This window comes from Parasteatoda tepidariorum, chromosome 4, assembly GCF_982258835.1.
Source record: "Parasteatoda tepidariorum strain Cologne lab strain chromosome 4, Ptep-v5.0, whole genome shotgun sequence".
Lineage (NCBI taxonomy): Eukaryota > Metazoa > Arthropoda > Arachnida > Araneae > Theridiidae > Parasteatoda > Parasteatoda tepidariorum.
In genome coordinates this window covers 75,770,675-75,798,282 of record NC_141758.1, presented here as the reverse complement: position 1 = coordinate 75,798,282, position 27,608 = coordinate 75,770,675, and the positions used below count along the sequence as shown (strand labels likewise).

The window sequence follows — 27,608 nt, the reverse complement described above, 5'->3', positions numbered from 1 at the left end:
CTGCTTGGTTCGATTCATAATATTTTTTTATTTGATTGATAATTGATTCTATCAACTAATTTGCTGATTGCTTGATTGCAATAGCTTGATTCTCTCAATATCGAAAAGTAATTGAAACAAACATTTTCTTTAATTGTAAAAATATTTTTAATCGTTTTGTTCTTTGTATAATAATCTTTTAATTGATAAATGATTGATTCTATCAACTAATTTGTTGATTGTATTAACTTGATTCTTTTGCTACCGAAAAATTAATGAATAACATTTTGTTGAATTAAACGTTATTGTAGTTTCAGCAAAGATCTTGTTTTCCCTTTAAAGAGTGCCTAGTAGGTAATTTGCATATTATTTCTGGGGGAGATTTCCGTATCGTAATCTGTGACAGAATAATCGCCAAGTCTTGGTAATTTCCGGGCAGCGGCCCTCGCTGAACTAAAAAAAAATTCGTCACAGAAAAGGACCAATTCGAAAGGTTTAACTTGTAATCACCCCCGGGCAAACATCTACATGTTTAAAAATTTGCAAGTTAAAATTCTATTTGGCACCTTGGCGATTGTAGTTGGCGCGACCGATCACGGTACGGAAATATCCCCTATTTCTGCATATTATATTTGGATAATTAGCGAAATTAAACGGTTTTCGGCACTCTAATGGATCATCCTAGTTAATTCATACATTACCTAGATAATCCTCAAAATTACTGATTTCTGCACTTAAGTGGTATATGCACTTACTTGCAATAATCTCGTAATTTCTGTTGCGTGTCAGGAAAAAACATTTGTCCTTCGCTGGCTGACTGCCTTGTTGATGTTAGGCAATTCATCATATCTGTGTTATCACAGCTCGCATTTATCAATTTTGCTAAAAAATAAAACAAATATTATTAGATTTTAATCAAGGACTTAAGTTAGTTCATTTTTAAATTTTGAGCAAAACTTAATAATTTTTCAAATAAAGTTTTATGTTAACTTTAAAATTAACGAATAAAATTTTTTGATATGTTAGCATTGTAACTCGAGTATGCACTTAACTAATCATCAGATTAACTAAGGTAATCCGTTAAAGTGTGGAATCAAGAGTTTTCCGCTAATTTGCTTAGGTAATGCGCGAGTATTAAGGATTCGCGAATCTTTAATCAAGAACTTACGTTAATTTATTTTTAAATTATGAGCAAAACTTAATTATTTATTTAATAAAGTTTTGTGTTAACTTTAAAATTAACGAATAAAAACATTTTATATGTTGGCACTGAAACTCGAATATGCACCTAGCTAATCAGCAGATAAACTAAGGTAATCCGTTGAAGTGTGGAATTATGGGTTTTCTGTTAATTTGCTTAGGTAATACGCGTATTAAGGATTCGCTAATCTTTAATCAAGGACTTACGTTAATTTATTTTTAAATTATGAGCAAAACTTAATTATTTATTTAATAAAGTTTTGTGTTAACTTTAAAATTAACGAATAAAAACATTTTATATGTTGGCATTGAAACTCGAATATGCACCTAGCTAATCAGCAGATTAACTAAGGTAATCCGCTTGGCGAACAAAAAACAAGGGGCGCGCTCAAATGATCAGAAAGTCGGGTCCACAATCGTGGTTGCCGGGAGAAAAGTGTTGCACCAAGCAGACTCCTCAATTCTGCTTTTAACATGTAAAGTCTATGGCGGGCTTGTCATACTTTGAATCGACCAAGGTAATCCGTTAAAGTGTGGAATCAAGGTTTTTCCGTTAATTTACTTAGGTAATATGTGCATTAACGATTTTCGTATCGTTAACAAAATTGAGTTCTGAGAAGAATTTGTAATGCGATTATTGATTTTTAAATTGTTTGGTAAGCTGAATTTAAATGTGATAGGGGAAAATTGCCTAAATTTTATCTTTTCCAAAACGTACTCCCTCTAATTTTTAAAGAAGAATTGTATCGAGAACGTTATAGTGAATAAATTAAGAAGCTTTTTTTCATATGGAGATCCATGGAGAAGAATCAAGCCACTATTTGCTAGCGCTAATTTTTTTTTTTTTTAAGTTAATCGGTTTTAAGTTTCCAATGTTAATTTTTAAACACCCTATACAAGGATATAGAGGAACTATAATAACATACAGATTATTTAATACATCGCAAATTGTTAAGCGACATATTATGTTATTTTCACTTTCTTTCTTTAGTAATTAGCTATTGTTTGAGGTTTGTAATAACACATTTGCTTAAAATGTACGTAGTTGCCTGAATTGCACCTTGTAAAAAGTTCTAAACCGTACTGGTGCGATTTAGGAAGCAGGTGGTACGGAATAGGTAATCAATTTCCTAAATCATAATACTTCCAGATCTTGCAAAAACAATTAATTTTCAGTATTTCACAGATATTATTACAAAAAAAAAAGTATTAAAATATTTCAAATGTAATTAATTGGCAGTTGTGACAAGCTTTCCTCTTTCCCCCACTACAGCGCCTCTGGCGGTGAACTAAGGCAGTCTGCCAGGAACCGCCGTGCTATTATGACTTAGACAATTCTCCATTCATTTTTTCCAGAGTCATATAAAAAGTTTTATAAACATGGTTGGAGCGGAGAAAAATGCCTGTTTTGCATATATAAAAGTTGATACAATATATTTATACTTACAGGTCTTAATTATGTAAATATATATTTAATGTCACTCTAATAACATCTAAATAATAGCGTGATACAAATTAATAAAATTTATTGATATACCATGAGTAACAAAGACATATCCCACAAACACGCACAAAACCCATAATGTAAAAACACTTAAACCCTCAACAAACAACAGCCACGCCTAAATTATCTACACAAAAGAAAAAAACTCAATTTTTCTAGTAAATGCATTCATTCATCATACCGTCAGAGAGACCGAAGAAAAACTTGTATTTGCAACCTTTTGGCAGACGTCGTAAAAACTATTCGAAAATGTTCCATTGTAAATTCTTTTTTTCAGTGTATCATTCCGCAGAATGTTTCGAAGTATTAACTACTCAAAGGTTGTTAACCACGATATCTTATTTTTTGAACGATCAAGAAATAAATTAGTATTAACATTCACTTAACTATCTCTTTTAGCACGCTAACATATGACATTGAAATAAATATAACTACAGACAGTAGGAAAATAAAGAATTCCTCTAACATTGAAAAAGTTTAATAACTTTCTCGCATCTGCGTAAAGATATGAAGGAATTTTTGAACTTTCGTTTCTTAGAAATTAAATTATTTTTGGAAATAACGTAAATATGCACTTCTTTTTATTTACAAGTTATTCGGAAAATAAATTAAACAAAAAATGTAAAAGTTATTTTAAATAATAAAGTATGCACTGTTAGAAATTAGAGAGATTTTGCATAGAGTTGGTCTTAAGTTACCGGTTTTGCGAAATTTATTCTCAACCATTGCGATTTGCATATACATATATAATTGCGATAGCATTTTGAGGCTTGCGCGAATTTTGATTACGCTATGAAGCGCTATTTTGATTGCGCTATATTAAGATTGCGCTATGAAGCATATGGCGTTAACGTTATAGTTGCGCAAATCTTAGCGCCTTGAAAAATCTCACCATTTAAGAGCGTTTTGAACCATAATATCTTTCAAGTTTGATTCAACCTTAATATGGTGTTAATTTGGACTATATTATCGTATTTTTTAAATTTCTTTACAGTATACCAATTCGTTTCGTATTGTTCGTTTCGTTATATTCGTTTCGTTCAATTTGAACAGAAACATGGACCTAATTAACACCTTGATAAAGTTAACACCAGTTAGCAGCAAATTAACACCAGATTATGGTTCACGGCACCTATATTATGATTCAACACTGAACTGTTTTTTTTCCCTTCAGGATAGAATTAGATTACAGAAAGATTTCCAATTGATTCCTTTCTAAATAAAATCATTTTCGAAAACACAATAAAATGATGTAAAATATAGAAAAATGTGTCTATTCCAGAGTCACATTCTACAATTTTGCTATTTTAATTGTTTTTGTGATAGATGTTTTGCTGTCAGCAAGCTGTAACCAAGTAAAACAGCTATCACAGAAACAGTCAAAATAACACCTAAGTCAAATGGACGCTGTGACTCTTTTCGAAAAATTTTACTATTTATAACACGTTATATTATTTTTTTGAATATGATTTTATCGACAGACCTATAATTGTAGATTATAGATATATTTTATTTAGTGTTGTAATTATTTATTGCTGTACTACAAGTTCACCTTGTTATTGCTATGAAAATGATAAGCTTTTTAAAATATTAGGCCTTGTGGGTTACATGCTAGTGCTAGATCATATTTTTTGTAACAACGGGAAATCGGAAGAAGTGATTATATTATCTTGATATGTATTTGGAATATAATAAAATAAGAATTATGTATTTTCAAAGTTGTATCACTATTTTAAAAGTCCATTGGGTATGATAAAAAGAAAGAGGAATTACGCAACTTTGGCAATCGAGAACTTCGAAATTGATTTTCAAATATTATTAGCATATTGGAAAAGTTGAACAAAATCAATTTTTATTAAAATGCAAAAAAAAAAAATTTTTGTTTTAAGGAAACTCAATTCCAAATATAATCGAATTTTGTCTAATTTTGGATGTTTTTATTTTTAACAATTTGGGTTTTAATACTTAATGACTACGCAAGTGTTGAAATGATAAAAGTATACAAAACATATATATATATATATATATATATATATATATATATATATATATATATATATATATATATATATATATATATATATATATATATATATATATATAGTTGGACCTAAACATGTTTAATGTAATATGGAACAGCACTCGTAATACGAGAAAAGACCAATTTATCGATTTAACGAGTGAAGTAAATGTAATATCTACGGGGAGTTAATATAATATAAAGCTGCCTATCACTAAACCAGGGGATGGATCAATTATACGCAGTCACTGTAATTATATTTGTAAAATATATAGTTTAAGCTTGAAAGCGGGGAATTTCGAATAGAACTCCCACGCTTACATTTGTAATAGAATTCAAAATTTATAAAGAGATAATGTAGAAATACTAATAATAATTCGTGAATCTATTTAACTAACTCTAAATTAGTTTACCAATGTAGTATTTCCTCATGTTATTAATACGCTTGTAATTTTAAAATTGAATTTTTAATATTAATTAATAAAAATGTTTGCAGCAAAGCACTATAATAAAAAAATTCTTGTAAATTCATATGAAATCATGTTCATGTGAATTCATGTAAATAAAAATTGTAAGTATTTATTAAATATATTGTTTCGTATTAAGTTTTTCTGTTCTTTCTATACCAAAGGGAAGCGAAGGACTAAGGTTCGATCCTCGGGGATGGTGTTATGAAGCCCACACAATTTTAAATCGATGGGTACCAGCTTGCCTGGTACCCATCGCAAGCAAAGTAAGTTAACCACAAGTAAAGTAAGCCTGTGCGTAATGCTGATCACATTACCACCATCATTCCGAAAATGTGGAGCCTTAACCACCCTGGTCTCTTGGCTCTTAGAGGGTTGTTACGGATTATCGACGTTTATAACCGAATGTTAACAACTAGCAGTGACAAACTAGGTCAATGGATGAACTAGGACAAGTAGGGCACAGCATAAAGATTGAGAATTGCGCAGCAACCATTGGCTATCATAATTTTACCTCAATTTGAACTACTTTGATTTTACAAATTTTACATTTACTTTATGCTTTCTAATAATTACTGTCCAAAATTACATTTAAAAAGGCCTAGAAGAAGCTAAACTCCTGATTACTAATATCTGCAAGTTGGTGAATCAGTGAACTACGATAAATCAGCTAATTCTAGACTTATTTGAATACAGTTTTCTGTAATAATAATTTGAAAATATTTCTTAAGACAATTTACATAAATAAAAATACTAATTTAAATTACTAATTATAGATTTAAAAGCACATGAACAACCAGTTCATAAAAGTTGCCTACGATGCCAGTCTATAAAAAAACCTTATCCATCGCACAATGACATTTCCTATAATGGTCGTTATGCAATTCTCAATCCTTATGATGCATTCTCCCCACCGCCAAGTTTGTAATCCTTGATCTTCTTCCATTTCGTATATGTTTTCAGTTAAATTAAATCCAACTGTTTTTCTTTTTTTTTTTTTTTTTTTTTGACAAATCAAATTTTTTGTATTTATAATTTTAATTTTAGGTGCGAGTGTATTTAAATATATCAAATGTGTGACCCTGAATGTTCTTTTCATAAAGAAGGAAAATTCATTTGATGTCGAAAAATATAAAAATGTCACATAACGAATTTATTCGAAGAATACGTGCATATAGTTGTAGAACATATATCATTTACAAATCTTCGGTATATTGTTCGTTACAATTTCCTAAAATTTTAATTATAATTTATATTGTTATTCGCAATTTCGAATTTCATTCGGGTTTTCTAAATTGTGTCCCCTCCTTCAGTGTCTAAGCCGAGAAAGTATCCCAAGAATTCGATCATGACGTACTACTATTTGAATAGTAAATAATAAGTAAATTATAATAAACTCAAATAATAGTACACCATGGATTGGATTTTTTGAGATTTGTAATGGCTGTCAAATAATAGGTTGACACGCGTAATTATGTCAAAAATATAATAGCGATAGAAGAGCCATCAGTGAGAGTTACAAAGAAGGATTAAGTGCATTGCAGATTGAGTATAACTGATTAACACATGAGTGCATTTAAAGTAAATGTAAACTCGCGTTGAAGAAAGTTTTGCCCAGAACATAAAACAATGTATTGTAGTACAATTTTCAGTGACGGTCGGTGGTTGCACCTTTCTTTCACTTTGATAGAGAGCTCTACACTTGCACAGCTATATACGTCGAAATTATTCGATTAACTTTCATGATTTCGTCATCAGCAGCAATTTTGTTATGTAATTCTTGTGTTGCGTGATTCCATAAAGATGGAAAAGCTTAAACAACATGACATTTATTAAAATAAAAAAGGAAGATAATTAAAATCTGGTGAAAATTTAGTATTTCAAAAAAATTTTAAAAAAATGTCTTTGTTTTAAAAGGAATGGAACTCGTGCCTTATAAGAACATCGTCTGATTATAGATGGTTGGGTTTTTAACTTCCTCTCTACCCTGGTTCATCTCCAAGGAAATGACCAGCGATATTCACATCTCCGTATGTAGTTTAAAAACCTTTAGTTCCATTAAATTTGGTTACGTCATGCCAGTATAGTTTGGTAAAGCCACATTTTTTTATTTCATGAAAACTTTCTAGCTTTCTGTGTCTTCTTGAATAGTCACATTTTGCCTGTAATTTCAAAAGTTGTCGCCATTATTCTTAATTGTAGAAAATAAAATAAAATTAAGCGTTGAACTCAAGAAAGAGATGGACAAAAATTGCTAGTCTCATCAGCTGCAATTCATCACCCGTCCGTTCCACCTGCTACTAGAGCTTTCATTGCTTTTCTTTTATCTTGAAACAATTGGGTACTTGCACTTCAAGAAGAAGATTACAGATACCCACACACGTGACCTATGACGTCAGCTCCAGCTGATCATTTATAAGCAAAATGGAGTTAAAGTCGAGTTAAGTTTCTCCGCATAAGTAGAAAAATGAATATGAAGTTAATTAAATACAGCAACGTATCGCGCATTGAATTTATTGAAATACAATTCTTTCTCCTCTACATCTTTCACTTAACTTAGATTTATTATTTTTTTATGTATTTTATTGTAACCGTGATATATTTTTGTTTTGTGTAGCTGACAACTTTGATGCATAATTCGTTTATGTTCTACAAGGTTTCATGCCTATCTTTGTGTTAAGCAATAAATATATAGTGAAAGAATCTTTGTATACAAATGTAGAATGTATCATTTAAGAGAATGATGCATGACGGGCTTGGCTTATTCGAAATAGAATTTAAAGAACAGTTGCTACGTAAACAAACGCCACGTTCCAACAAGCAATCAGTATCGAGATACCCACACTACGTCATTTGCAGTCATACCACTGTTGCCATCTTCACTCTCCAATAAGCATGCATCTTCCTATTTACGCCATGCAAGCTATAAGCTTGCTATTTTAAGAAAATTAATTACTTTTGAAAGCAGAATTGAAATGGAAACTAAAATATGCGTTTTGTCACAGACAGCTAGAAGTATAAGTTCAAGGACCTGATTTGATTTGTATATAAAATTCTTAGAAACAAATGATGTTCTGTGAACTTGTATTACAATAAAAATAAAGAATAAACTCGTTATATTCTGTGAAATAATCGATATTCATTGTTGGAAAAGTTAACTTGAAAAATAATCTTAATCTAAAGAATTCTGTTTACTCTTTTGAAAAAATAATGAGTCATTTTTCATTTAATCCCCTTCAAATCAAAATACAATATCCAGGAAATTTAAAATTCATTCTTTGATGCGACAATTATTCTAATTTTATCACTAGAGCATTCGATCCTCACATAATTTAAATAACTTTGAAATACTTTCACTGGAATGCTAATAAAGAACTCAAAAGAATAAAGCGAAGGAAAAATAAAAATTGCTTTCAAACATTTCACATGATTAAAGTAATCTTTTTTCCTCCGACAAAAGCATGTGGCGATAAAAACGAAATAAAAACAAACCTTTTTTAAAAAATAAAAATGCTTTATCTTTTTCAGATAGCAACGTAAAAGTATTGCAAAAAAAGGTAAACGAGAATCCATTTGAGATAGCTGTTTAAATTATGAGATGGCGACTTTTCTCATGGGTGCATTCTTTCTTTGGCTGCCATTTCAGCCGTAAGTAATTAATCTTAATGGAACATCGAACATCACCAGAGGCGTTAGTTTTCGCAGTTTGGCTTGTGTTTAAACAAGAATCACCTTTTAGTTTTATTTCTGTGCTGTCCCGATTTTTAAAAAGATTACTGTATACTAAGGTTATGGCGAAAGGCTCTTTAAAGTTTATTGAGCTTTTACAGATTTATGCTAAAAAAGATGAAGTCTTTGTACTTTAAGCAAATGTTTTTCAGTAGGAGTCTTTAAAATATATAAATAGTAGTATATCTTATCAGAGCTGCTAGCTACTATGCTGAGTAGTTGGTATCTCCGATTAGACATGTATAAACTAAATAGACTTGTTTAGAGTAGTTTAGACTACTTGTATAAAGCGGTAAACAATTAAAAATAGAAGATTTCGGAATTTTCGGTAATTTTATCAACTTCTTTGTCACCGCACGAGGGAACTGGAACGAAGTGGTGTTACATATGAACTTTTGAACCACTTATAAATACTGCTGTGGAAAATAACTTTAAATCAGATCAAGAAATCAAATAATTATACGTAGAATATTAAACGTAGAAGAAATATCACTAGAAGAAATTTTCCCCGAAAGCGTAGAAAGTTGGCAGGCCCGGATCTATGTATTCGTTTATTCTAAAGTGTCGTAAAAACAACAAAAATTTTTTTTTTTGTAAAACATTAATAAAATACATTAAAAATTGGTACTTTTCCATTGCGCTGGTGCAGGCGTACAAAGTCAATTGATTTTTTTCACAAGCAAATTCAACTGGTTTTGTTTTTTAGGTGACGGCTATTTTTTTAAATGAACTAATAATAGAAATAAAACTAAAGCTTTTAAGTTTGAATTTTATTTACAAAAACCAGAACCATAAGAGTTTCACATCTAAGTAATTATTATCAAGACGTCATTAACGATTTTCTTCAATTGGATATCTGCAAGCGGTAAAGTGGTCCTCGTAGGTAAATCGTAGCATGTGTCGATTCAGAAGCCAATCAGGTTCGACACACTTGCGTGAAATCGCTTACAAGCATCCAATTAAACCTGATTTTAATCACAGGGTTAGACGAGACATAAACAATTTACTTCTTCTCGAGTTGCAAGTACACAATTGTGGTGCGCTTACAATTTTCATAGCCTCTAGAGTTAAAGCCACCAGAATGTCGCTGCTTGTATATTCTTTTCGTTGCACAAAGTACCATCTCTGATATATGCTCTTCTGAGCTAAAGTAGTTCTATCCTCATTCTATCAGTATTTGTTTACTATCCTGTTCAGATACACTCGTAATACAAATGGCTAAAGCATTTAGAATTCGATTCTGGGATTAATCATTTGTCATTGGGCAACATAGAACAATACTATATAATCAATCCAACAAAAAAAGATACCAAAAACACCCATGTCCTAATTGGAATTCCCTCCCACACCATTGATCGGACAGCTAAGGTAAGTACCCACAATTCCACTAAAGAATAGAAAAAAAACAAACGTTTACGAATCAGAATTCGAACACAAGCCAAGTAGACTTTGCAGAACACAACTATACACTTTATTCCAAAAAAGAAAATGAAAATAAGCAGAAAAAAATACAAAACCATAAATGCCAAAATCGAGATTCAAGGCACTCTAATTGGTATTGCAATTTAATCAACAGAGTATTGAATTTACCTTAAAAGTGCTGTTTAACTATTCTCCTAGCATTCCAGAACACATCTCCAATAACTGAATTAAATAATAATTATGAATATTTAATTAGCACAGTTGAGGATGGTTGCCCAAATCCTGAAGAGAAATCATACCATTAGATCAAAAATCAGTTAGGACAATTCTTTTTTCTGCAACAATCTAATTTGGGTGTTTAAACTATCTGCTGTAATCTCAGTAATTATTACAAGAACTTTCCTATGATATAATCGTTCATTTATCCAACAATCTTTGCTTAGTATGTTCTTAGAATACAATAATTCCCTTCATATTGAATCTACCTCTTAGTGTTCTTTATTCATAGCCTCGATTTCATGAAATGCTTCAATAATGATTAGCAACAATTAGTTATCACGTTTTAGAATTGTCTTCTAAATCTTAGAGCTATTTAAAGTCCATTGAAATCTAATGATTAGATCAAAAGTTACAAAAGTACCTTTTTTTCCGCTTTTCGTTCTACGAACAATCCAATATAGTTGTTTGATTTTAATCTGGTGCTACGTCATCAAACACTTAAATATCACGAAATCTGACAATAAAACCATTCTGGTACCAGAAATTTTACTACTTATCGTGTTCTTAAAAACATAATAAAATGCCAACAACTCTGATTGAATTTGCCTTTTTAGTGTCCCTTAACCACAGTTTCACGCAACACCGCTTCAATAACATAAATGGACTTGGACAGAGTGATTAAATAGAATGAGGGTATCAGGGAATCACGTGACAGTCCCGCGAATCGCTCATTCAACGAGAAACTAATAAATGTGAGGGCATAGCTCGTTTATCTCATCTCTGCTGATGGCTTTGTCACTGCCTCTGAATTACATCGCTAAAACATTTCTCGAACATTTCCTATAGGTTGTAAGATCGAAACAAATTACATACGAGTGGAATTGAAGCGAATTTAGAGATAGTAATGGCTATCCTAAAAATGCTGGGTCTTTTCATAATAGTTGTGAATTTTCAGTTGATGCTTTTATTTTAACACATTTTATGAATGAAATCGTTTTGAGTACTTGATTTACTCGATAAACTCCTATCTGTATCCGTTAAAGTAGGAATGACGAGTGTTGACACAGGACTAATCTAAACATCTTTAATATTTTTGTTATTTTCCGCTCAAAATTTTTCTGCGGATTTTGGTAGAATAGAACATAAAATAAATATCAAATAAAAATTCTTTGAAAAATATTGTTTTTTAAGTTTAAATTTTATATTAATTACATTGCTGATCGTTGATAGTTGTTAACTCAAAATTGTGTCGGTTGTTTCACAACCGTTATAAAATAAAATTTAAAGAAAAATAAAATAAAACAAAATGAAATAAAATAAAAATTGCTGAAGCTGAAGATCTTCTCAGATTGAAAAGGCTTTTTACATCCTTCATGTTAACCTATGAAGAATTATTAGTCAGAACTTTCCTAATTTATTCAGTACCTAATTAATGAGCTGCGATGGTGGAGTTGTTAAGGTACTGAACTATTATTGTCATGAACTGAGGTTCGTTCCCCAGTGGCGGCTTGAGGCCCAACCAGCTTCAGATCAGTGGGTGCCAACATCTGGGAAGTAAAGGTGGCCTGTGGACAATGATGACCACATTGCTAAGTCTAGAACAAGCCGTTAGTCGGAGGACTTAACCTCCATGAACTTGCCCTCAACGGCCGTTGTAGGAATGCTTTATTTTTACTAGATTAATATTTTTGCATCTTTTTGTTTCTTTTAATTAATTGGAATATGTTCTATTGAACTTAATTACCGATTTTCAAACTTTAAAGTTGTAAGTATCTTTAAAAATTTTCCAGAATTTCAAGTTTTAAAAATAATTAGAACCTAAAAATTTATGATTCGTAAACTAAATTCAATGAAACGCATTTCAAAGAATGAAATGAATTTTAAAAAAAACATTTGAAAACATTAATTGGTTTCCGGGCATTTACTTCTTCGTAGGTTAACATGAAAAAAATAAAATCCTCTGTCCGTTTATCATTGTCTGCATCAATAAACTCCCCAAGAGACAAACACAAAATCAATAAATATCATATTCTTCAGAAACATAAAACAATTTTTAAGAAAAGCTTTAACAACGATTACTTCCTTTCTTTATTTTTTATGGGCTAATTAATTTTAATTTACTTTTTTAACAGGCTATTCAATTAATTATTCTATTTACCAACAAGCATTTCATTTTAATCTTTTCTATAATGAACATTTGAAACGAGCTCATTATTTTCAATGGCCTTTCCATTAGTCTGAAAATGTTGCATCCGAAAAGGCTTCCCTTTCTTTTATTCTTCATTTTTTAACATGGTATTCTTTTTATTCCTATCATTGAATTTTTTTAAATGTAATTTAAATATTAATAAACGAACTTTTCACTACATTAAATAACATTTTATTTGTTTTGTACAAAATTTTCTATTAAAATGACTTAGTGATGACTCACATCCAGATAGATTATACTTTGCAAGCTGTTTTGCTTAACCTTTCGGGTTTATTCGATTGCAGTAAACTTTTGCGTTTTTGCAAATTTATGTATCTAAGCAGAAAGTATTGCTACAGTAAATACTCCGAAAAATCGGCCCAACTTTGAACCATAATTCTAAGGCTATGATTCGTTACACGGTGCAACTTAGCAGCAACCATAAAATGTTTAATTGAATAATATATTTTTTTAAAGTTGAACCATCATCATCATCATAGTTGACCAGACAGCCTAATGTGATTTTAATGTCTTCCTCTGAAGATTTCTCCGTGGCGACTTCCGATTTATCTTTGATCTCCAATTCTTTTCATTAAATGCAGGAAAATCAGACTCCACTGAGTCAGCCCATCTCAGCCACGGCCTTCCCCGCTTTCTTGTTCCAGTGGGTTTAAACAGCAGTATCTTTTTTATTGTACTGTCATCACTCATTCGAATCACGTGGGCCATCCAATTCATTCTATTATTTTCATGTATTTGATAATATCAGGTTGTTTATAAATCTTGTACAGTTCAGAATTAAATCTCCTTCTCCAGTTATTGTTTTCATTTACACCACCAAGTATACTCTGCAAAATCTTTCTCTCAAATATTGCGATACAATTTTCCTCCAGTTTTATTATTGTCAAAGCTTCAGAAGCGTGTGTCAAGACTGGCCGAACAAGAGTTTTGTAGATTAAAAACTTTGTTTTTCTAGAAAGAAACCTAGATTTACTAAATCTTCTCAGCCCATAGACAGCCCTATTTGCCAGATAGAGTCGGTTTTTTTATTTCAGGAGTCATTCTGTTGTCAAGGGTAATAATTGATCCTAAGTAATTAAAACTCCTTACTGTTTCAAATCTTTAAGAATTTATTTGAAGATAGGGATCTGGGACTCTGCTTCTTGAGAATAACGTATACTATTTTGTTTTCTCTACATTTACGAATAAGCCCATTTGTCTTGCACCCATCTCAAGGGCAAGAAATGCCTCTTTCAAGGCAGGAAGGGAACAAGCAATTATATCAACATCATCACCATATGCAAGTAGTTGTACCTAAAGTTGAACCATATTATCGTGCAATCGAGTTTAGGAAATGCGATAATTTGATTCATTATAGCACCTTATGAAGATTGCCTCAATTATGATAAATATTATTTTTATACACGCTCCAAAATCTCTAAAAATGTACTCATCTTAAGTTAGAGACATACTTGATCTGTACCATACTTCAGTGACATAGACATAAGCTTAAAGCTACGAATATTTTCTAAAAATTATTACATGTATGTTCAAATATTAATACTTAAAGAAAACAAAAATAAGGTAGATAAGAAGGTATTTTATTTGCCATGCTCTAAAGCCACACAATGGGTTATAGTCAACGGTCTGGAAACATTCCTAAGGATGATCCTAAGACATGCCATCATAATTTTTTGAGGCCACTTCCACAATTTAGACATAGATCTGAAGAGGAAAGAAATTTTCTCCAGGCTCCTGTAGCCATGGTACTGTGCTGAGACCGACCATAGGACTTTTGATTCCACAGATTTTACGAGCGTGGATCTTAGCGGGGTCGAGGATCAAACCATGGCTCCTCCGAACCAGAATTCAATTCTTTAATCATTCGATTCACTGCCTAAACTTCAATAAGCGTTGCCAAAATGAAAAGCGGACAATAGAAGATTCTGATAGCTTTGAATAGCAGAGCCACCATTCAGGATTATAAAGGAAGGTACTAGAAATGTCGTGATAAAGTCGTGTCGTGATAGTCGTGCTAAAGATGGGCGTGTTCATAACAAAACAATGCGAAGTATAAACTTAAAACATTTAATATATAAACTTAAAAAAACTTTGATTACAAAAGTAATCATACAGTTACTTTACTTTAAAAAAAAGCTTTCATAGCTTTCTTTGATTACTTTTCATCTTCCTCATTTCGTTATCAACAACAGTAAAGATCATGCTGTTTCTTGATTTATATATATAGTTGCGTTTTAGGCTCTTCCATATGAAGCGGAAAGAAAATTTGTCTCATTTCAGGTACTACAGGTTAAAAGTGTTGGTTTGATCTGTTTTACGTAGTAAGTTCATAACCATAGTTAGAACCATAATTGGTTCCTAAGCACTTATTTATTTTAGAAATAAATGAAAGATAGATACTTCGATATCAGAGCAACGCATATTAATACAAATTTCAGAGGCAAAAATAACTGCCCCATTACTTTATTCTGATATACTGCAGCAATAAATACATAGAGAGGAGCAATAAATACATAGAAGATCAATATGTTTTCTCACCCTTCACAATGGTATCGATCTATCGGATATTGATGTTCGCTCTTTACTCAATTTATCCACAACCGTTCGTCCTATACAGTGTTAACTCTATTACTCGTTGTTCTGTTCTGGTTTCATACGTTTTAAGTATGATTTTTCCCTTTAAACACTCTAATGTCAACCTGGCTAATCATAATCATCAGCTATATGCAACATGTAGCACTTTTTCCTTAGGAACCCTGAATAGTGTCTCCACTACTCGTTGTTCTGTTCTTGTTTCATACGTTTTAAGTATGATTTTTCTCTTTAGACGGTAGTCTATACCGTACATTAAAATAATCTGAATACGGTACTGTACTCAGATTACTACCGTATTTCTGACACTATCATAAGTGTCTAATTTTCCTTCAGGCATTACTTACACTACTAGTGAGCCAGAAATCATTCTGATCATGTCAAAATTTTATCTTAGTATAAAATACAAATATATAAGCAGAAAGAAAGATTTTCTGTACCATATAAAAGTGTTGTTGATCAATATAGTCATAGAACACTTAAAAATGCGCATGCTCTAAATGATATGATGATGATATATTGATGATATAATGATGATATTTTTGCGCATGTACTGATGGCCATTATTATTATAAGCAATTTAAGGCAAATTAGAAGAAGTTCTTCCGAAGGCAGATAGCTCTCCCCCAGGCAAGTACATTTAAAAGGAGAACCATCAGATTGTAGAAAATTTCTAGCTATCAGTATTGCCTAATTATTGAATATATCAACAAAATAACGTATAAAAATATTGAATTGTGGAAATTAAATGTCTGCATGAGTCTCAAAAACGCCCCTCCAACATTACCAATCTGGTTCATATCATCAAGGTGTGACTTGATAGATACCTACCTCATTGCCCGTCACATTTTATTATGATTATAATTAGACGAAGCAAAATAACTAATTTACTCAAAGAAATTAATGATTTTACTTTTAATTAACGACTTAAAATTTGCTCTAACCTCTTACAATAAGTGATATAATTTAGCTCTCTGTGCTGTAGATGATATATCGCTTGGTTACGAGGGAAGATTAAGTGACAATATACTCAAAATGTCCCTGGGTAGAGGTAATATCAAAATGCTTTGGAAAAAGATTAAAATAGTCCCTAAAGTGGGAAAAATCTTCTTCTATAAATAGAAATAGAAAATAAGAGCTTCTTAAATTTTTCAAACCGGGGAGTAGGAGCCATTCCTCCATTAATCACACATTTGCTAGCAAGATCTTGGTCCATGGAACTTATGGACATGTAAGTGTAGCCCTTTAAGCTAAGAAGTGCTGATATATCTAAATACATAAAGACATTAAATTGTTTTGTTGGTTTAGTAGCAAAATTCCCGCAGTTATTATTATTATTTTTTAATTGTAACATTCCAAATCTCATTAAATGTTTTTTTTGCCATTATGTTTTATACCATTCGAAAGAGGACGTTATGTTCTACCAGAATATATGGTTTGCTTTTTTGTTCGAGTCAATTTATTTCAATTTCAAGTTCTTGAAATTACACCTTCTACAATATATGTTCATGCTGAAGACATGTTAAATTCCTGGGAAATAATGTATGGTCAAAACTACCAGATTATGGTAAAACTTGCCTTGTTTCTGGCTCTATGGGAGCACCAAAAAGCTCAGTATTTTTTTCCGAAGTGCTATAGTAATGATTTTGGTAAAATTAACTATAAAATATGGTTTTATAACATTTAATAAAATTTGGTAAATGTGGTAAAATTTAATAATTTTATCATTATATATTAAAGCAGAGCTTGGAGCTTATTACCACACATAAGAACTAACTATAATTTCAAAAACCAGAACTTTCATATGAACGGAAAAATTACTAAATGAATGGTTTAAATACCGTATAGTTTGTTTTTTTAAGCAAGAATTGCAGTTGATTTTACTAGAAATGTCATTACCATACAGAACTGTAATTTTACCAGAATCTTTTTCTCCGTGTAGAATGTCAAGTTGAGAAGAATGAACATTTTCAGCACCAAGTTTATTTTTGCTTAAAAATCAAAGCTCTAAAACCCCAAAAATTGTTCGTGTCATGACATATTTGCTGTGTTTGAACAAAGTGCCATTGTAAAAACCACTCGTGATTGGTATGGCAAGTTTAAATATGGAAATTCAGACCTCAAAAACGCAATACGTTCTGTGCGGCCAGGTTAAATTTTAAAAAATAAAAATTTTAGCCTAGTCGCTAATCTAATCTAAAAACTAATTTCAATTTTGCCACAAAAGCGAAAAAATGTGTTCACTATTCCTTCCAAATTTTTTGTTTGATAAAAAAAACTAGAGTTTTTATTTTTATTTTATAAAAGAAACTTTATTTCCTTTCATTAAAGGAAATCATAAAGACTACATTTAAAATATGCTCTTGAGAGATATTTTACTCCTTGATTGCCACATCCGCCTACGTAATTTTTTTGCTAATGAAATAAAACACTTTAAAGGTGCCGTTCAAAATGAAACGAAAGTAATAACTTATGTGCCATAAACTCAAGATAAACATGTCCATTGAATTTTGGACCATTCATTTTAATCCTCCTTTCGTTCTGTTAGCCTCAAAGAGAAAGAACGTTTAAATCCAATTTTCTGATAAGAACAGAAACTGTTCTTTCAGAATAGTCTTTGGAACGCAAACAAACGGAAATTAGAGACCCAGATAACTGAAGGTTGCCAGATTCGAAAAGCTGAAGTGGGTAAAATGATCGTTTGGAATTTGAAGTAACCTCTCTTACGGAGTGCTATAAGGTATTTTCTTGAATGAAAAATTTCCATTAGTATTTTTTTCTTTCTTTTCATCACTTGTTTTTACTCACGAAAATACATTTAAAGAAATATTTGATATTTTTAATTTTTCCTACCGGAAACTTGTTGTATCAGACTTATCACGCTAGCGTAATAGATTGTCTTTTTAAAAAAATCAGAGCAGCGTTAGTTGTGTGAATTATAGAAAAATAGATCTTGTAACAAACGAGTTGAAAACGTTATCAAATATTTTACAACATGTTAGATTAAAAAATTAAAACTGTGTAATTTATGTAAGTAATAATAGGAAAATATAGTAAATAACTTTGAAGGATGATACGACATTCAGCAACTTATATTGTGCTATAAAAAATATAATAAATGAATTAGAGAGATAATAGAAAATATGCAGCAACTATATATATATAATAGTATTCTTTAGAAATTTTAAACATTAGCTTGGAGAGATGAAAAATATATAGAATCTTATATTGCGCTACAGAAAATGGAAACATATATTGAATTAGTATGGTAATAAACACTCCAAAGTATTAGTTTCGTAGAATTTAGAATCATTTAAAGTTGTGCGAATTATAATAAACAAATTTGAGGGATGATAAAATATTTAGCAACGTATATTGTGACATAGGAAAATACAATAAACGAATTAGTGAAATGATGGAATATTTGGAAATATATATTGTAGGGGAGAGTTGGATAAAACGGGATACCATTATTGTTTTTATTTACTACGGAATATCTGTTAAGGAAAACCATACATTATTTTTTTTGTAGCTACAACATTTATTGAAGCACACAAAAAACATATTTTAAACTAATTTTAATGACTGTGAAATAGAAAAAAAAATTTATTTCCAAACTCTTACATATCCCGTTTTAGCATACCTGGGTTGGATAAAACGGGATAGGGCTTACAATGTTTAATTTTTTGCATATATATAAAGATAAAATTATAAATAATGCAAATATGTAAATAATATTGTTTATATATAAAAAAGCTCAAGTCTTCATCAGAGAAATACATTACAATTAGTTCTAAAAAAAGATGTGAAATCCTAGAGTTGAAAATAAAATGCTTAATAATGAACGTTAATAAACAAATTTTGCATTACTATGTAAAGAGACTAAATTTTTCACAAATATACATAGCTAATATAAATAAGTTGTTTAAAAAGCCTAGGCCTACATTAATATATAGCTATTTTAAAACGTAATAATCCAACTAATAAATAGGTGGATAAAACGGGACATAAAAAACTCCATCCCGTTTTATCCAACTCACAAGTGTCCCGTTTTGTCCGACTCCGACACTTTTTGAAGCAAACATGGTTGTTGCCTAAATGTGAAAAGAAAATTAGATAGACTGCACATAAAAATATTGGCAAATAAATGGTTAATTAAATTTAATACTCACCGGAATTTTATTCCCATATATGTACGCAGTACAATGTAAAAAACAACTCACGTAAATGTAGAAAATGGCAATAAAATAGAGTAAAAAAGTTCTGAGACCTACAACTTTCTATCAAATAGTGATCTCGAGGCGGGACGCGCCGAGAATGATATAATCACGGTCGAATAACACGTTTCTGTCGTTGTCCACTAGATAGCTGTAATAGTCTGGTCCCTAGGCGACGTATCCCGTTTTGTCCGACTATCCCGTTTTATCCAACTCTCCCCTACTTGTAAGATGATTAGCACGACGCCAACATAAATTATTTGAATAATTTAGAACCATATACTGTTGTGCGAATAATAAACGAATTCGAGAGATGATACAATATTTGGAAACATATATTATACTAGTACGATGACATAAGCTCGCTAACGTGGTAGATTTAAAGAATTTAAAAGCGCTTAAAGAGGGTGTCCCAAATGTAATAAACAAATTCCAGATATAAGAAAATAATCAGCAACGTATAATGTATTAGCATTGTACAGTGCGCAAAAAAAATGGGTCACTCTTAATAACTTTTGATCTAATGATCGGATCTTTACGTTCTAGAACTCAATCTTAATGGTCTGAGGGAGTGATTTCAAATATAGTGCAAACGATAGTTTAAGTTGCGAAATCAGACACAAAACACACCTTCTTTGAATAAACATACCTTTTTTTCGGTGGATTTGGATTTCTGAAACCCAAATTATTGGAGGAGCAGCAATCTGGGAATTACGGTTAGTCTTGTCAAAAGAGCGGCCCACAGTTTAGACCCCATACTGTTAATTTTACATTTTGCGTATTTCGTCTTATCTTGAACATTTTTGTAAACAAATTAAAAAAATTTTGCACACTATGAAAAATATTATTATGATATATATCATTAAAAATATTACTATAAAAATATTAATCCAAATAAAAAATATTTCGATAAATGAATCATAAAATTCGTTTATCCAAAGATAATTCCATGCAGAAAATAACTTTTATGAATATTTATTATTTTTTATTATTTTATTTAATATTAGTCAAAAAAATTTCGAATTCTAAAGTATACAAATTTTTTTGCATGATCTTAAAGAATATAGTTTTACATAGCAAAATATTAAATTTGAGTGAAATTGGTCAAATAGTTCTTAAAGAATCGAATTTTAAAAATACAACTTTTCCAAAGTTTGATTTCTCAGAAACTATTCGACTTATTTCACTCAAATTATGTATTTCGTCATATAAAGTTATATTCATCATGATGATGTAAAAAATTTTATAACTTAAACCTATTTCGACTGTTATCAAATAAAATAATAAATATTTACTGAAAGTTGTTTTTTACAAGAAATTTTCTTTGGATAAACAAATTTTATATTTCTGTACAAAAATGTTTCGATTCACTTAAAATATTCTCGATATATGGCGACATACGCAAAAAATCAAATTAACATTAATGGGTTCAAGCTTTGAACCACTCTCCTGACTAGACTATTGGACTATAATTCCTACTAGACTATAATTCCCATATTGCGGTTACCCACAATTCCTATATTTCGTTATTTAAAAGCTCAGAAATCCAAACCCGTCAATAAAACGGTATATTTAGAGAAAGGGCGCTTTTGTGTCCTATTTCGTAACTCAAAATATAGTCTGCACTTGTTAATTAGCATATTTGAGATCACCCCTGTAACGAATCAAGCTACATTAAAGAAACAGTTCTTTTTTTTTTATAAAAACACATTTATTTGACAAACACACAAAAGCTAAGTAAAATTTAATTAAAATATCCGTAACTGGTTAGTAATAAACTTGCAAAATAAATGGAAAACCTGTAACGGGTTCGTATCAACCTTAAATTCAAAAAACCAAAACTATTCTCATTGCGAATCAACAACTCTTTGATGTTCGATAAATTGTCTCGTGCTTTTATTTTTAACTTATCATATTATATGTTTTTTTATTCATGCTTTTGTTAGCCCGATATTTTTTTAGATACTTTTTCAGACTTAATATCCCCTTGAACCATTAAGATTGAGTCAAAGAACATGAAGATTCGAGCATTTGATCAAACGTTTTTCAAGGTGGTGTTTTATATTTTGTGTATTCTACTTAGCAAGTACTGATTTGTAGAAAACAACTCTGCATCAAATAGATCAAAAAATACTCCTTATGATAAATAAACAGTAGAGATGATAATATATTTAGCGACATTTTTTTGTATAGTTTTCAAAAGTTGTTAGTTGAAAGTTAATATGCAATACAAATTTATCGCTGGCGCTGATTACGCATTTTAATGATTATATTAAGTATACCACTTTTAATGATACTGTATGCATTTATCAAAATATGCTATAAGTAGGTTATTTTTATGATTTAATAAAATAAACAAAAAATATGTAGTCTTCTAAAGTCATATCACTAATTATAGGATACATTTTCATTTTCGATACAGATTCGTTCATTCACTGATTTGCCGACTCCTTGTTTCGCTTATATTCTTCCTTAACTTACTTTTTTATCTTAATATTTATCAGCGTAAGTATTGGTCATAATAAATATTAGATGATTTTCACTAATAAAATTACGATTGCTAAAAATTCCACATTCTTTTAACATATTAATTAACATGGTTTTATATAGGTTAATAATGCAATTTAATAAGAACAGTTAAAAAAATAGTCAGAAAAATGATTTGTAAACATTAACCATAGGACACTAATCTTTGGATATGACAACGCGTAGCAAAATCTTACTATTACATAATATATCAAATTTTTGTGACCGCTTGTCTTAAGGAACTGAACTGCCATTGCGAAAAAAACTGATATTAGATCCCAGAGGCGACTTGAAGCCCAGCCTGTTTCCGATTGATGGGTACCATCTCATCTGGGAAGTAAAGGACTACATTGCCTCAATTATGCCCTTGGTCATGAATTTGAGGCGCCTTAACCAAAGAATGCCTTAAATATATCTGATGAATATATTTAATGTAATAATATAATATAACATAATATAATATAATATAATATAATATAATATAATATAATATAATATAATATAATATAATATAATATAATATAATATAATATAATATAATATAATATAATATAATATAATATAATATAATATAATATAATATAATATAATATAATATTTTCAATATGTCTATTAAACGTATATTTAGTTTTATATTTAGCATCTCTATCTAATTAGTATTCAAATATATTTGTAACTCTATTAAACGTCGGTTAAGAAATTTTATCTAAATTTTTGATAGTACATTTTGGTTCGTTTTTCTTACACTTTTTTTAATACTGTCAAAAATGGCTTTACTGTGTAGGGTTTAAACAACATTACACATCGAATATAATCAAATTAACAATAAACGAAGTCTTACAAAGGCTTGGGGGGGGGGAAATAAAGAAAAAGGAAAGATCAATAGGGAATCTAAGAGTCGTGGAATCCTTAGCAAAATGAAGATGATAATCCCACAGATGAATCGATGGGGGATTTCTTAGTAAAGTACTTCTAATGGATTCGGTGAGTTGCGTCCATTACCAAGAGCAGTTAGGGATTTTGTATGCATTGAATTCAATCAGATAAAGCAGACGCGTAAAATTTAATTAAAAGCAGCTCTAATCTTTTTATAATATTGGAAGGGGAAATTTTCGTTACAATATGGGAGGATGGATATTAAAAGATCAGAACAAATAAAGGGATTTATAAATATAAGAAACCAGACATTGTAACAACTATAATAATTTTTTTAAAAATCCGATGAGTCAGGTACATTCTACGAATGAACTCGAAGAGAAGTTTTAAAAGATTATTAGGTGGAAGAGGGTTAAGATATAAATCTAAGAGAAAAACCTAAAACTAGATCACATAAATCTATCCGTCTAGTAAAGGAATTGAAATTACTTAAAAGGGTACCAAAACAAAAGAATGATCTAAATTCTTGAAGGAAGCCAGGGCACTAAAAGGGCTGTAAAGCCAAAAGAACAATGCGGACACAATCCCTCCCGAGAAAAACGTGAATATGAGACTAGCGGATAGCATACACCATCACTTATTTTTATACCTGTTCTGCAGTGCAATTGAAAAAACAACGTAAGTGCTTCACGATAGATTTCGGGAAAAGTGACTTCACAGCTATTTTATTTTTGTTGTTAAAGCTATAAACGCTAAAGTATAATTTCAAAAAACTGATGGAACAAAGTTAATTTTTGAAAAGCTTTTTTTTTGGCAACATATGTAGCTTATCATACGTAGATGCGAAATATATAGAAATATCAAATTTGAATTTTTTTTCGATAACGCTGATTTTTCAATTGCGCGGCAGTGTTGTGGTCATTTAACAACTCCTAATTTTGGAAGTTTTCAAAGGAGCATATTGTAAGTTTAATGTAGATATATAGCTTATAACGCCATTTACAACATGAAATTTTCCAAAAATATACTAAGAAATAAGATTTTTTGATTACCAAGACTAATTTATTTTGGAAGTTCTTAATTACTATTTATATAGATTTTAGATATCTGGTTTTCAACCACTGATTTTCTAACCATACGCAGTAAACGTGTCATTCTTTAACCTATTTAATAAATGTTTTCTAAATTAGTTTTTTTTTAAATATTGTATCGATTAAAATTGGAGTTAATAGAAGAATGCAATGAAGAATAGTATATATCAATTTCTTACAAGTTAATTGAAGAAAAGGTTAAACGTGGCTCATTATCTTTTAGTGAATATGCTACCTCTAAACCTCGAAAATTGTTCACGTGCACATTACCTCTAGCTAACTTGGCAGATTAACTGATTTTCTTAGTTAAATTGAAGAATAAAGTATTTTCCACCATTTCATTTAGTTAATTAGCACATTAACGGTTTCCATGTTTTTAAAGTTCAAAAATTTGTTTTTCTCGTTCGAAAAACTAATTTGTTGATAGTGTTGAATTGATTCCTTACATATTGAAAATATAAATGAATGACATTATGCTAACTTCCATAATTATAATAATACTTTCGCCATTTAATTCTTGGAAATATAGCTTTTAAAGTGATTGATGATTGATTCCATCAACTAAATCGTTGATTGTTTTTAATCGATTCCTTATATATTGAAAAAATAAATAAATGACATTATGTTAACTTCCATAATTAAAATAATATTTTCACCATTTAATTCTTGGAGATATAGTTTTTAAAGAGATTGATGAGTGATTCCATCAACTAATTCGTTGATTGTTTGGAATTGATTCCTTAGATATTGAAGAAATAAATAAATGGCATTATGTTAACTTCTATAATTGTAATAATATTTTAAACCGTTTAATTCTTGGTATTACAGTTTTTAAAGTGATTGATGATTGATTCCATCAACTAATTCATTGATTATTTTAAATTGATTCCTTAGATATTGAAAAAATAAATAAACGACATTATGTTAACTTCTATAATTATAATAATATTTTTACCGTTTGATTCTTGGTAATAGCATTTTAAGTGATGGATTATTGATTTCATCAACTAATTCGTTGATTGTGAGATTGTAGTATTCATTTTAGACAGCGAAAAATAAATAATTAATATCATGTCAATTTAATCGTAGAATAACATTGATGTTGTTCCCGTGAAGATGAAATTTTCACTTTAACGAGTTATTAAAAGGTGATGTGCATGTTATCCATATAGTTTGCAGATTACTTAGGTAATTTGTGAAATTAAAATGTTCGCATCTAAACGATAACGTTTTAGGCAGTTGGTTAATGCTTTAAATGGATACAGCAATAGTAACTATTTTTAAACCTGGGATTCAAGTTTTGTGAGCTTTAATAAGCAGAAAGGTTAAAGGTGAAAAATGTGTACCGTGATGGTCTATGGAAAACCTTAACCTTTTTAAATACCACTTTTAGAATTACCTCATATTCTTCGAAAGGTAATTTTGGTTAAAATATAATATGTTATATATATATAATATGTTATATATATATAAAGATGAAGTCAAAGATAATGCCTTTTAACTTTCGTATACGATAATGAGAGGATATGTTTCGCACGGTTCATTAACTCTTTCAAAGAAATGAAAAACAAAAGATGCTATTTTTAAAGGAAAACTTTCGGTTTTTGAGCTACATGAATGAAAAGGTTAAAGATGAAAAATGTGAGCAAAGTTGGTTTCAAGAAAAGCTGATGTACGCTGCTCAACGAATCAATATGTCAAAATCCCAAGAAATAAAGTTCTTTTTAGTCCACTTAAGGTGTTTTTTCCTCATTTAATCAATAGTTCATAGCCCGATCATTTATCTTTTCCGAACAGCAATTGAGAAACAAAAAGAAACATTTCATTCGTAAAGTATACCTATAACTGATTAACTTCAACCGGTAGATATTTTTCATTTTAAATTGCAGTTGGAATTTATTTTCTTCAACATAAATTCCTTACGTAAAAAAAAAATGTGAAGAGTGTAAAGAAGGGAAAAAACAAATTGTAGATAAAAAAGGAGGAAAGAAATTTTATTCTTGAACTGTATTTTTTTTTTTTTTTTTTTTTTATTTGACTGAAAAAAGTTTTTATTTTAAATTCGATCGAACATTTAACCAATGGTTTCTAAAAGGTTTTCTGGGGAACAGGGATCTAAGAGTTAGGACAATTTTGAGATTTGAGTATTCTTGTGACCCGGATCGAATCCCAGCGATGGCTGGTCGATACGAATTCCGCATCCGGCCTGCACCGATCAGTTCTGACGTAAAATATCCCTAGTGGTTGATGGATCATGAGTTGGAGTCCCCTTGCCGTCAGGCTAACCATAGAAGGTTTTCGTGGTTTTCTCTCCTTGCAACGGAAATCCGAGCTTGTTTTATAAAAAAAATCCTCCATAAAATTCTCCTAATAGTTCATCCAGGAGTTCCCTTGTCTTCTGGATTGGGCTCACAATTACAGGGCTAAAGAGTTGAGCATTAGTAATCGTGAACCCAAAAAAAAAAAAAAAATTGGTTGGATATACTACGACGGTGATAAAATAACAACGCAACAAGGACATCATATTAAATTACGGATTAAGTAAATTACAGTTAAAGTTAGTTTTTATTTTGATAAACGAACATATTCACTTCAGTGAATATGTGCAAAACATATGCCATTTTTGCTCGCTAAAAGTTTTATTCTAATTTTATAAATTATTAACAGAGCAAAATTTTAGTTCATTATTTAACTTTCTTTTTTATTGCTTTAGTAAGTAGCAAATTCAGTTATTAAATCCTGTGGAATAAGATGGTTGGGTCAGATATGGAAGGGATGATGGTGACCCAGTTAAGAAGCTAACTTATGGACAGTTTACTGGTAACGAAAAGTGGGGAAGATCAAAACAGCAGATGGATTGATTATGTGGAAAAATATCTTAAAACCATGGGCATCAATAGATGGAGATACCTATTGTCTGACGTAGCCAGATGGATACAACTAAAGCCCTGGATACTTGGATATCTAAGTATCCAGGGCCTTAGATACAACTAGTTGGGACGGCTCTGATCCGTACTAGACTGTAATGCTAATGGAGGAAGTAAAAGAAGAAGAATTTAAGTCTTTAAATGGTAAAAAAAAATTATATTAATCTGCATGTATTTTATTCAAAAAAATATGGCAATTAAATAGAACAAAATTCAACTACAAACTAAATTCGAAATATGGCAATTAAATAGAACAAAATTCAACAAAAAACTAAATTCGAAAAATGAGTACTTTAGTCTAATTATAATGCTTCGAAACGTGTCTCTGAATTTTGTTACATTAAGCACTTTTTTAACTTTAATTAAGTTTTTGTCAGAAATTCCGTTTATTTGCAATCTTGTATGAATTCCTATATCTTCACATACCATTTCAAACATGGTCGAACAATAAATTTTGATATGGAAATCACTTTTTTAACTTAAAGAGTTATTTTCTAAATTTTCTAAAAAATATTGTTTAATTGCAAATATGAATAAAATTATATTTCTAAATATACAACTTAACATAAACCCTACCCAAAATAATTTTTTTACAATAATAATGTTAAAAATTATTCCCAAACTTTGGAT

General features: G+C 30.2%; 2 protein-coding genes across 6 annotated transcripts in view; one reads left to right on the top strand and one right to left on the bottom strand.

Moving 5' to 3' along the window:
- The window catches only part of LOC107436498 (sulfotransferase 1C2A), a 148,198-nt gene that overhangs the window by 1,358 nt on the left and 119,232 nt on the right, over window positions 1-27,608 (top strand). Inside the window, exon 1 of one of the 4 annotated variants that reach the window (XM_087161378.1) lies at window positions 17,772-18,081. The exons of 2 other annotated variants lie outside the window; for them this stretch is intronic. The gene's annotated coding sequence lies outside the window, so the exon portion shown is untranslated. Of the gene's footprint in view, window positions 1-17,771; window positions 18,082-27,608 lie in introns of those variants that run through there. One more of the 4 variants, XM_087161377.1, reaches the window with a different exon arrangement.
- Window positions 1-27,608, bottom strand: part of LOC107445793 (uncharacterized) — a 124,349-nt gene that overhangs the window by 8,293 nt on the left and 88,448 nt on the right. For both annotated transcript variants that reach the window (XM_087161380.1, XM_087161379.1), the window contains exon 2: window positions 735-861. In XM_087161380.1, coding sequence (XP_087017506.1) covers window positions 735-861 — 127 coding nt within the window. The remainder of the gene's footprint in view (window positions 1-734; window positions 862-27,608) is intronic.